The 12,650-nt window shown below is 50.2% G+C and overlaps 1 protein-coding gene across 1 annotated transcript; it reads left to right on the forward strand.

Moving 5' to 3' along the window:
• Positions 1–10,119: 10,119 nt before the first annotated feature.
• Positions 10,120–12,650, forward strand: CLDN23 (claudin 23). Its single transcript, XM_008274065.4, has one exon. It carries the CDS (start codon positions 10,910–10,912, stop codon positions 11,804–11,806), a length of 897 nt encoding a protein of 298 aa, XP_008272287.2. The 5' UTR covers positions 10,120–10,909; the 3' UTR covers positions 11,807–12,650.

Consider the following 12,650-nt stretch of genomic DNA (forward strand, 5'->3'; position numbering starts at 1 on the left):
ACTGCAAGCACACGCTGTTTGTATCACTATTGTTTTATATCAACTTCAAGAGCTGGAGTGTGCCTGCTTCTCATGACTGCTCTTATCAAAAGTTTCATTTGCTTCATTCAGTTTTCCTGCTGAACTTTGAGATCACGTGCCCAGGCTTAGTCTGAGTCTTCATTGGAACTGGGTCGGATCTACAGACTAAGTTGGCAAGCATTGCTGTCATTATATCGCTCCGTGTTTTCAATTAGGACTTGGTGAAACGGCTGGTCCTATGATTTAAAAAAAAATAAATTCTGGCAAAACCAAAGTATGTGTAAATGCTCAAAAATGCCGTTTTCAAACTGACAACTGACTAGAATGAGCCTAGCCCACGGCACGGTCGATACTTGTACCGTCCAGGAGACAGGATGGATAGGGTTGAAGATGGACAGACAAGCTGACTCCTGGGAGCAGCCCCAACCCTCCCTCCCGTGCTCCCAACTTGACAAAGGAAGCCACTGAGATGTAAGTGAAGAAGATCTCGAAGCCTGGAAAAGACAAAACGTAAGCAGGTCTTTCCGAAGTACCGCAGGATCTTCTGATACGTACGAGAGATGGCTTTAGGTGGACTACCGCCCCACAGAAAATGAGGAGGAGCTGGAAACAATTAGACATGCACAGCAGTATTATTCACTGTAGCCGGAAGGGAGAAGCACCCCCAGCGCTCCCTGGCGGGTTGGCAGGTGCACAGAGCTGTGGTGTAGATCTGCGATGGAAGACCATTCTGCCCAGGGAAGGAAGGAAGTCCCGACCTATGCCACGGTGGGCCTCTGAAGACATCAGGCCAGGTAGAGTGCTGGATAACTCCCCCCACCTAAGGCTCCCAGGACAGGCAATTTACATAGAGACAGAAAGTCTCGAGGGGCATGGAGCGTTGATTAGCGGGTATAGAGTTTCAGTTTTGCAGGATAAAAAGAGTTCTGTGAATGAACTTAGCACTAGTTAACAGCACACTGAAAAATCGTGAATGCGGTATACTTTATACGATGTATACTTTACTACAATTTTTAAAATTGATATATGCTATGTCTTCCTTTTGTGTTACTGTGCAGTAAGTTTATAAAACTTCCTTCATTCTTTAAAATTTATTTATTTATTTGAGAGGCAGAACTACAGAGAGGCAGAGGCAAAAAGAGAGAGAGAGATAGTCTTCCATCCACCTGTTCACTCCCCAAATGACCAGGAGCCAGGAGCTTCTTCTGGGTCTCCCACATGGGTGCAGGGGCCCAAGGACTTGGGCCATCTTCTACTGCTTTCCTCAGGCCATAGCAGAGAGCTTGATTACAAGAGGAGAGCCGGGACTAGAACCAGCGCCCATATATATGGGATGCTGGCACCGGAGGTGGCGACTCTACCCACTACACCACAGTGCCGGCACCCCTCACTTATTTAACAAATATTTCTTGCATACATTCTGTGAGATCGACACTGTTCCTGGAGCTGAGACACACTGACAGGCAAGACCAGCAAGTTCCCTGGTCTTGTAACTTACAAGGTTGGAAACAGAATGAAAATAGGCCAATACAGAAAATGCCTAAGAAATGATTCAGTGTGACAAATTGTACAGAGGAAATCAGCGAGAGTGATGTGACACTGAGCTAACTGGGAGTTAGTTTAAATCGGATGCCAGGTGTTATTTTCTACACCTGAGAAGAAAAGCAGCTGCCAGGCTACATGACAGTGGGGAAGGCCAAAGCTGTGTTGAAGGAACTTCGTTGGGTTCAGACAATTGCAGTGCTATTGGGAAACAGAGGAAGATTATAGGTTAACTTTCTTCATAGCTGAATTGTTATTCTATAGCCCACCAAACATCTGGCAGTACCATTTACTGCCTTATTCTTTGGGGAGAATAAAGCATGAAGATATCTTCCAAAAATTCATGGAAAACAGATATGTTGAAAAAATTATACATGGGTTTTATTTTTTGGCACCAAAAAATTTTGGCACTATGTTTTTCATGAACTTTTTGAAGTCTGCTCATAGCGAGACCTGGTGTATGGACATGGAGGACACATCATGACAGCAAACTGACCTGATGACTCATCCTCCACACACCCAAGCGTTAGTGTGACTTTCCAAGATGATGTCACAGCAGATGGTTGCAGCTTCGTAGGCGCCATACCCAATGCCACTCTAACGGGGGACCCAGAACCAGCATTGTAGCACAAGTGGTTGAAGTTGCCACGCACAGCACCCAGCATCCTATATGAGCACCAATTCCAGTCCTTGCTGCTCCACTTTTATTTTTTTAAGATTTATTTATTGAGGCCGGCGCTGTGGCACAGTGGGTTAATGCCCTGGCCTGAAGCGCTGGCATCCCATATGGACGCTGGTTCTAGTCCCAGCTGCTCCTCTTCCGATCCAGCTCTCTGCTATGGCCTGAGAAAGCCGTGGAAGATGGCCCAAGTCCTTGGGCCCCTGCACCTTCGTGGGAGACCTGGAAGAAGCTCCTGGCTCCTGGCTTCGGATCGGCTCAGCTCCGGCCGTTGCGACCATCTGGGGAGTGAACCAGCGGATGGAAGGTCTCTCTCTCTGTCTCTACCTCTTTCTGTAACTCTGTCTTTCAAATAAATAAATAAAAATATTTTAAAAAGATTTTTATTAATAATAAATAATAATATTTTAAAAATAATAATAATCTTTTTAAAAAGATTATTTATTTATTTGAAAGGCAGAGTTGCAGAGAGGCAGAGAGAGAGAGAGAGAGAGAGATCTTCCATCCTCTCATCCTCTGGTTCACTCCCCAGATGGCCACAAAAGCCGGAGCTGTGCCAAACCGAAGCAAAGAGCCTGAAGCTTCTTCCGGGTCTCCCACATGGGTGCCGGGCCCAAGGACATGGACCATCTTCCATGGCTTTCCCAGGCCATAGCAGAGAGCTGGATTGGAAGTGGGGCAGCCAGGTTTTGAACCGACGTCCATACAGGATGCCGGCACTGCAGACAGCGGCTTTACATGCTATGCCACAGCACCGGCTCCACTGTTCCATTTCTGATCCAGCTGCCTGCTAATGCACCTGGCAAAGCAGTAAAGGATGGCCCAAGTGCTTGTGCCCCTATCATCCACGTGGGAGACCCAGTTGGAACTCCAGGCTTCTGACTTAGGCTTCTCCCAACCCTGGCCATTGCAGCCATTTGGAGAGTGAACCAGCAGATGGAAGATCTCTCTGCTTCTCTCTGTGTGTAACTCTGCCTTTTAAATAACTAAAAAAAAAATCTTAAGCACACATACACATACACACACAACAGGGACTCAGCATTATCAACCCTTTAGAATTAGCCACCAGCAGTCAACAGAATCTTGTGTTGCCACAGGGCCCCTCTTTAAGAAAGAGAGAGAGAGAGAGAGAGAGAGAGAGAAGAGGGAGGGAGGGAGAGAAAGAGGGAGGGAGGGAGAGAAGGAGGGAGGGAGGGAGAGAGAACACTATTACAGGATCTCAGGATTGGGGGATCAGCTTACACAGACAGCTACTAATCTCGACAACAATTCATTCCACCTAGGGAACAGAGGCCAGCTCTACAGTCTGATGTGGTACAATCGCTTCTTTTTCCAACTGCCATGGAAAGAGTCCTACAGACCTACACACTGTCACAAACATCCTGAGCTGCTCCACACCCTATTGTTTTCTACTGAGGAGGGACAAGCATTCAAACAAGCCGGCTTGCTTACTGAAATACGAGGAGCAGCCTATTGTGGGCAGTGGTTATAAAGGAATTCTGGGATACCCTGTGGAAGAGCTGAGCTGTCGAGTGAGCCAGGCACCAAGATGGGCTTTGGGGACAGAAGAGATTCAGAATATGGTCTCTGCCCCTCAGAGAATTTATAGAAAGCAAGATGATTCAAGTTTAAGGAATTACAGCCAGTGGTCTGATGGAAGGAGGATTACTGATGGCTATAACAGGGGAAGTTGGAGCTGGTGTTGTGCACAGTGGATTAACCTGCAATGCTAGCATCCCACGTGGGCGCTGGTTCAAGTCCTGACTGCTTCACTTTCAATCCAGCTCCTTGCTCATGGGCCTGAGAAAGCAGGGGAACATGGCTCAAATGTTTGAGCCCTGGCCACCCACGAGGGAGACCTGGATGGAGGTCCTGTCATTGGCCTGGCCTGGAACTAGCAGCAGTGGCCATCTGGAGAGTGAACCAGCAGATGAAGGATCTCTCCCCCACCTCCCCATCTCTCTAATGCTGCCTTTCAAATAAATAAGTCTTTGCAAGGTTAACTGAGGGGCTGAGGAAGTCCTCCCAGAGACAATGCTGCCGAAGCAGAGATCCCGAGGACGCACCAGGGTGAGGAAGGGACATCAGGGCACCAGAGAAGCAAAGGGCATGAGTGACCATCTGGATGCAAAAGGGAGCAGAGTCCTTTGGAAAAGTGAAGGCAAGTCCAGTGTTCCTGGTTCACAGTGTGAGAGGTTGGTGAGGAGGGAGGAGAGAGGGCAGGAGGGCAGGGTGGGGCTAACTGGAAGATCTCATAAAGGTCCAGGCAGCACCTCACTGATCTAAGTCCTCCAGTGCGGGGCCCTGAGAGCAGTGTGGATGACAGAGAGAGGAAAAGGCAGGCGTCCGGTGTGGGCAGCCAGTAAGGAGCCGGCAGAAGGAGAAAGGCCTGGGCCTGGGGGCAGTGGTGGAGAAGCAGGGCTGGAGAGAGGCAGGGGGCAGAGCCACAGGACCGCTCCTGCTCACGGGTCAGTCATGCTGGGGCTCCATCCACTCCGCGGGAGCTCTACGAGAGGAGGAACTATTCTGGAAGAGGATCCAGATCCACGTGAAGTGTTGAGGCAGCCTCCTCGCTGGTCTACACAGCGATTTCGACAGAGACAGCTTGGGACGCACATTCAACAGCAGAAATGGCCCCTCAGCACTGCCGGGGCTTTGTGCATCCTGGCTTTGTGTCCCACGTGTCCCTAAGCCAGAATCCCCTGGAGGAGGCTTGGAAACACACACTTTCTCACTGCCATTCAACAGGTCTGTGTGTCACCAAGCGTCACCAGACGAACTGGGCCTTGTTGGGCCAGGGAAGTTCTCTCAAATGCTATCTGTCTTGCATGACACCACTTCAGAAAATTCTAGAAAATGCAGCCCAGTCTATAGTGACTGAAACAGATCAGTGGTTACTGAGGGACAGGAGTGGCAGGGAGGGACAAGAGGGGGATGACCAAGAGACAGGAGGAACAGTTTGGGAATAATGGCCATGTTCATGATCTTTTTTTTTTTTTTGAGTTGCATTTTTCCTTTTTAATTTTAGTTCCCACATATAAGGAGAACATACTGCATTTGTCTTTCTGTGTCTGCCTTTATTTCACTCAATTAAAACCATTTTGCTAAAAACGATAGAATTTCATTCTGTGTATGAGAGAGAGAGAGAGAGAGAGAGAGACTCTCCCTGTCTGTAACTCTGCCTTTCAAATAAATAAAATGAATATTTAAAAAAGAGTTCCCCTTTCTCCACATTCTCACCAGCACTTGTTGCTCCCCGTCCTTTGGATAATAGCCATTCTGATAAGGATGAGGTGATCTCTCATAGTCGTTCCGATTTTCATTTCCCTGATAGCCAGTCATGTTGAACATTTTTTCATATACTAGTCGGCCTTTTGTATTTCTTCTTCTAAAAACTGTCTACTCAGGTCCTTCTCCCATTGCTGAAGTGGATTAGTTGTTTTGATGTTGCTGAGTTTTCTGAGTTGTGATACATTCTGGATAGTCATCCTTTGTCAGATAAGTAGCTTGAAAATATTTTCTCCCATTCTGCCAGATGTCTCTTCATTCTATTGGTTGCTGCCTTTGATGTGAGGTTTCTGAGTCTGATACAATCCCATTTGTCCAGTTTTGCTTTTGTTGCCTGTGCTTTAGGGGGTCTTATCCGAGAAGTCATCATCTACACCAGTGTCTTAAAGTGGTTCCTTTACCTTATCTCCTACGCAATTTTATAATTTCAGGTCTTAACCTTAGATCTGTGATCCATCTTGAGTTGATTTTTGTATATGCTGAGAGGTAGGGATCTGGTTTCATTATTCTGCATAGACATACCCTGTTTTGCCAGCACTATTTATTGAGAAGACTTCCCTTTTCCCAATATATGCTCTGGGCACTTTTGTTAAAAAGCATTTGGCTGCATGTACATGGATTAATTTCTGGGCTCTCTTTCTAGTCCATTGATCCATGTGATAGCTTTTATGCCAGTCATGATCTTCATCAAGGTGGTGGTTTCACAGTGTGCACCATCTGTCAAAAGTTATCAAATGTCACACATGCAGTGTGTTGTTGGTCAATTGCATCTCATTTGTGTGCATTTTATTGTAAGTCACTTATATCTTGACTTTAAAAATTACTTATTAAGCTTCCAATGCTCTTTTAGAAAAAGTCTTAGACCAAATCTCTTATATCCCTTCATTTCTGTCAAATAGTCACTCAAACTGTCTGTACCTGTAGCAAAGTCCCGGGTCTCCATCCATCAGGTGCTCCCACAACACCTGTCCAGAGAATTCGCTGGAAGCAATATTCTACCCAGCAGGATCAGCTGGCCTGGCGGCTGGGGTCAGGTGAAGAGCAATCTTCTGAATTATCTCTGGAGAGTCTTTTTTTCCAGCCTGGGGCAGCACTTTTATAGGTCAAGTTTTACTGGGCTGACCAGACTCAAACACCTGTTCCTGCAGTTAAAACCATTTTGCTAGATGCCTGGCTAGTCTGTCTAGCCAATCCACAAACCTCGATTAGCAATGACTTCACTTTGAGCCAAAGAGCCTCACTTGTGCACACATATTGTGTTAATTTCTCAAAGTTGCAGGCACTGGTGAAGACAAAGATGGCTGAAGCCCTTAGATGCTGCCGCTGCCTTTAAAATGTCAGCTAATCACCTGGGGTGGGGGGCGGGGGGAGGAGCTGGGCCCAATCTGAGCAGCCAGCTCTTGCTAGGGTCAAGATGAAAACAAGCACATTCTTCTATATCACAATGCCCGTGGCAGGAAGCAACTGATGGAGGCGGGTGTCAAGGGGCAGTGAGAAGAATTCACCAGAGCAGTGGAACAGAGAGAAGGAGCAGAGGGCGGTTTATTAAAATACACAGCAAATGGCCAGCGCTGCGGCTCATTTGGCTAATCTTTCGCCTGTGACGCCAGCACCCCAGGTTGGGGCGCCGGATTCTGTCCCGGTTGCTCTTCTTCTAGTTCAGCTCTCTGCTGTGGCCCAGGAGGGCAGTGGGGGATGGTCCAAGTGCTTGGGCCCTGCACCCGCATGGGAGACCAGGAGGAAGCACCTGGCTCCTGGCTTCGGCTAGGCACAGTGCCGGCCATGGTGGCCATTTGGGGGGTGAACCAACGGAAGGAAGACCTTTCTCTCTGTCTCTCTCTGTCTAACTCTGCCTGTCCACAGGAAAAAAAAAAATACACAGCAAGGAGGCAGTGGGCAGGTGCGCAGATATTAGCTGAGAACGGGGCTTAGAACGGGGAGGTACATGTCGGAGGGAGAGTGCTGCTGGCCACGGGCTTTTCATCACTAGTGATTTCCTTATTGCTGGGCAGTTTCACTAGGGCTTCCTCGTTGCCAGGGGCCTGGGTGACCTCTGCATTGCTCACGCTGCTGTGTCTTGAAGTAAACCACAGTCAGCACAACCTACCCACTGAAAGGGACTCCCCTCTTCTCCATCCCCTCTGAAGATGCCTGGGAAAATCCAAGGAAAGCATCCCCACACTCAGTCTTTCCTCCAACATAAAGATTTTTAAGAAAATGAAAAGTACTTAGAACAAAAAGAAATCAGATTCTACAAAAATCCACTTAAAACAAAGGTAATCAGGGAAATTGGAACACTTGTGGACGGCTGACAGGAGCATAATATAGGGCCAGTACCACGAGAAACAGTGAGACAGTAAGATCACCTTATGGTCCAGCAACTCCACTTCTGGGCATACACACAAAAGAACCGAAAACAAGGGTTCAAAGAAATGAGTGGCACCTGCCCTGCTCTCTGCCTGGTATGGACCAACTTAGCTTCTAGACTGCCTTCTCCCCTAATTAAAGGCCTCACTTCCCTGTGCATCTCTCTCGCCGAATAAAATGCTTAAAAACTTAAGAAAAGGCCGGCACTGCGGCTCAATAGGCTAATCCTCCACCTAGCGGTGCCGGCACACTGGGTTCTAGTCCCGGTCGGGGCACCGGATTCTGTCCCGGTTGCCCCTCTTCCAGGCCAGCTCTCTGCTATGGCCAGGGAGTGCAGTGGAGGATGGCCCAAGTGCTTGGGCTCTGCACCCCATGGGAGACCAGGAGAAGCACCTGGCTCCTGCTTTCAGATCAGCGCAGTGTGCTGGCCGCAGCACACCAGCCATGGCGGCCATTGGAGGGTGAACCAACGGCAAAAGGAAGACCTTTCTCTCTGTCTCTCTCTCTCTCTCACTATCCACTCTGCCTGTCCAAAAAAAAAAAAAAAACAACTTAAGACAATAAAAAGAAATATGAGTTCGTTATAGGAGCTGTTATTATTGTTGTTATTCCAGGCTCTTTCCCGTGCGTGAGATAAGAATTCAAAACAGAGGCATCCGTAGAGCACAAAGATGACAGCAGGATTTATTTAAGTGAGAGAATGAGGATACATTCAGGAGTGAGTGTGGGCCAACCCATGAGAAGAACTCCTCATAAGAGGCGGAGAGAGAAAGGAAGCACTTTTCCTAAGGAGACAGAAGGAGAGAGGGCTGGAAAAGGACTACCCCCAGGCCCAGGGACCATTTATGGGTAGGAGGGATGCCCTAATTGAATCTACAAAGTCGGTTTGGAGTATGTGAGGTCTTCTTGCAGATGTCATGGCAGCCCTCCATGGAACTGTGTGTACACATGTTCATCACGGAGTCCCCTCTGCCCCCCATCCCCCCCCCCCCCCCGCTGGAGGAGACTCAGTTGCATCATGGGAAAACCCATGTGAACAACTGGCATGTAAGGGGGTGGAGTTAAGGTGCAGGGTTAGAAACAGAAATGGTGGGGAGGGGGCCTTCCAGCTCATTTCTCCCTAACTACCTGCCTGTTTGGGGCCCCAGATCACATTGACAATCAGTGGCATTATTCACAGTTGCCAAAAAATGGAAGCCACCCAAGTACCTATGGAGATGAATGGATAAAGAAAACCGGGTGCGGACAAACAATGAACTACTATTCGGCTACACAAAGGAACTCCTGACACAGTCTACAGCGTGGATGAACCTGGAGGACATTGGGCTACGTGAAATTCCCCAGTCACAATAGGACAAACACTCTAAGATTTCAGTTATATGGAGTACGAAGAGTGGACCGATTCAGAGACAGAAGGTAGAATTGCCAGGGGTGAGGGTGGGTGGGTAACTGTTTAATGGGACTGTTTCACTTTGGGAAGATGGAAACCAATCTGGAGACGGAGGGTGATGATGGCTGTACAATACGAATTTACCCAATGCCAATGAGCTAAAACTGGTTAAGGCAGGACATTTTATGTCATGCGTATATGACTGCAATTTTTAATTTAAATTTTTTAAATGAAAACAAAATAGTGAAGCTCTCTCTGGTGTTATCCATTCTTGAATGTTCAAAGTTGTTTAAAACCCATGCCCAATTAACTTTGATTTTTAGAAGTCATTTTAATTTTAACCAATTATAAAGGTAACACATTCCCATTGTAAGAAATGTGAAAAATACATAGACATGTTTTTAAAGGATAATTTTTAGAAAAAAGCAAAAATCATGAATCTCACACAAATTTTTAAAGGAACAGGTACTAAAGATTTTATTTAACCAGTAATTAAAGAGGAAATCAATATGGTTAAAACCAGTTCAAAGGAGATGACAAAGCACACATACACGAGAGTACTCAAAAAGGTTGTGGGAATTCGATTAAAAGAGGAGTTCATTGGCTTAAACAGTGTGACATCCATACACACTACCATACAAACAGGGATGCCCAAATGCATGTATAGATCAATGCTGAACTGGTCAATATCGATTGCCCCATAGTCTCCTGCATTCCACCCCAAAACACTCATTTCCACTTCCAGGGACAACAATATTTGCAACGCCACAGGCCTTCGCCATTCGGACAGTTGTAAACTAGCCCAGAGATAATGAAAAGCCACAGACCTCCCACAGCGAGATACACCTGCTCGGTGCGCTCGGGACGCCCAGGAAACTCCTCCCTGCCGTCCTGCCCAAGTCTTTCGCGAAGTCGAAAAAGGAAGCAAAATCTCTTTTAACCTCTCAACCCAGAAGTACGCGTCTCTGATTCCTTTGAGTCAACCTCAATCCGCAACGCGGCGCCTTTATTAAGCAAACAAAGCGAGGGTTAGTAAAATCCTCAGCAGGTGCAACAATTCGGGACGCGACGCTGGACTCCGCGGGCCTTCGGCGCACACCTGCCGGGCACATCTCCCGCGTCCGGGAGCAGCAAAGCCAGGCAGCGCAAAGCTAGGCAGGCAAGGGCGCAACAAAAACTTTCGGAACCGAGCTCCGCCGGGAAGCCGAGAAGCTGCGGACCCACCTGGGGGCGGGCGTGGCGGTCCGGGGCGGCGCCGCCTCTCTCCTCCTCCGCCCTCGGCGGGTAGGGTCTTAGACGAGGACCCAGGGGCGGGGCAACCTTTGCTCGGTCCTGGGGCCGACCCGGAGCCCGAGTTCGCCGTGCGCCTGGTGGCCTCGCCGTTTCCTGCGCGACCTCGCGCCCCTCCCACCCTGGCCGATCGCACCTGGGCCCGCGGTTTCGGTCAGACCCGCCCGCGAGCTGGTTTCGATTAGGGCCAGCGGGAGGGCGGAGCGGCTGGGACGCCGGGAGAGGAGCAGGTGCGGCGTGGAGACGGTCCCGCTCCCCTAGAGCCGGAGCCGCCTGGAGCCAGCAGCGCGTCGGAGCCCGGAGCGCGTCGGCGGCGAACCCAGGCGCCCAGGATGCGGACGCCGGTGGTGATGACGCTGGGCATGGTGCTGGCGCCCTGCGCGCTGCTGCTCAACCTGACCAGCACGCTGGCACCCGGCTGGCGGCTGGTGAAGGGCTTCCTGGACCAGCCGGTGGACGTGGTGCAGTTCCAGGGCCTGTGGGACTTGTGCCGCGAGCAGAGCAGCCGCGAGCGCGAGTGCGGCCAGCCCGACGAGTGGGGCTACTTCGCCGCCCAGCCGGTGCTCGTGGCCCGGGGTCTCATGGTCACGTCGCTGGCCACCACGGCCCTGGGGCTGCTGCTGGCCACGCTGGGCGTGCGGTGCTGGCGGGACGAGCCCCACTTCGCGCTGGCCGGCCTCTCGGGCATCGTATTCTTCGCCGCCGGCCTCTTCAGCCTCATCCCGGTCTCCTGGTACAACCACTTCTTGGCGGACCGCGCCGTCCTGCCCGCCCCGGCCAGCCCGGTCACGGTGCAGGTCAGCTACAGCCTGGTGCTGGGATACCTGGGCAGCTGCCTGCTGCTGCTGGGGGGCTTCTCGCTGGCGCTCAGCTTGGCGCCCTGGTGCGAGGAGCGCTGCCAGGGCTGCCGCAAGGCGCCTCCCGCCGGCCCGCGCCGCGGTAGCATCAGCACCGTCTACGTGGACTGGCCCGAGCCCGCACTCACGCCCGCCATCAAGTACTACAGCGAAGGCCAGCACCGGCCGCCGCCGGCCGCTCAGCAGCAGCACGGCGCGGCGGCCAAGCCCAGGGTCGGCTTCCCCATGCCGAAGCCGCGGCTGCAGACCTGCTACACCAACCCGGTGGACGTGCTGGACAGCGAGAGCCACAAGGCAGCCGACTCCCAGGGCGCCTCGTCGCGCAGCACCCGGCCCTGCCACAGCTCGCTGCCCTGTGACTCCGACCTGTAGTCGCCGGCTTTGCCCGGGCCCTGGTCTCCACTGGCCCCTGAGGGTCGCCGAGGCCTCGCCGGCGCCGTCCAGCCCTCAACTTGCGAGCTACGGTGCCCGCCGGCGGCAGGAACCCCGAGACCTTCCCGTAAATGGGGGCAGGGGCGAGGGGTTCCCTTCCTGTGGCCCAACTGGACTCTGGAGGCCCAGTGCAGCTCGGGTTGGGTGGTTTTGTTTCTGTAGTTTGGAGTTTTCTTCTCCAGAGGGGTCCGACCTTTTTATGGAGTGACAGGGCTTTATTTTAATTTATTTTATTTTATTTTGCGGAAGGAGCTATGGAATGGGTGACGTTGCATCGTGTTGACCAGGCACGATACCAACACGAAGTTGAAACTAGCGGGTAGAGGCTCAAAAACGAGATAACGGCTTGAAACAACAATATTCTCAGCACCGATGAATCTTGCGTCATATCATGAATTGCATTTTTTTTCCTGCTGAGTAATTTTCAGGAGTCAGCCTATTTCTGGCTGTGTTTGAAGGAAGCTCTCAAAATAAACGTGGAAGCATGCAAATACTGGCATGATTAATGGCTTTTACAGAGTGAAATAACCTGTTAAACAGAAAGCTCCGTTCCTTAGGGCGTAAAATAGGACGTATCTTTTGTATCACTTCTTTTTGATGTGAACCTTGAGGTGACTCAAGAGTTTGGGCTCCAGGAGCCGGAGGGGTGCCTTGGTCATAGACAACAGCCACTGTGATTTACTCAAAGCAGAACCTATTCATTATGTTCGCTTAAAGGACATCTGGGTGTATCTTTTATTTATAAATAAATTTTCAAGCAGCCTTTTCAAAATACCCACAAAAA

This window comes from Oryctolagus cuniculus, chromosome 2 (assembly GCF_964237555.1).
Source record: "Oryctolagus cuniculus chromosome 2, mOryCun1.1, whole genome shotgun sequence".
NCBI classification, from domain to species: domain Eukaryota; kingdom Metazoa; phylum Chordata; class Mammalia; order Lagomorpha; family Leporidae; genus Oryctolagus; species Oryctolagus cuniculus.

Coding starts and splice junctions, on each gene's coding strand:
- CLDN23 (XM_008274065.4), top strand. CDS start 10,910: ATGCGGACGCCGGTGGTGATGACGCTGGGCATGGTGCTGGCGCCCTGC.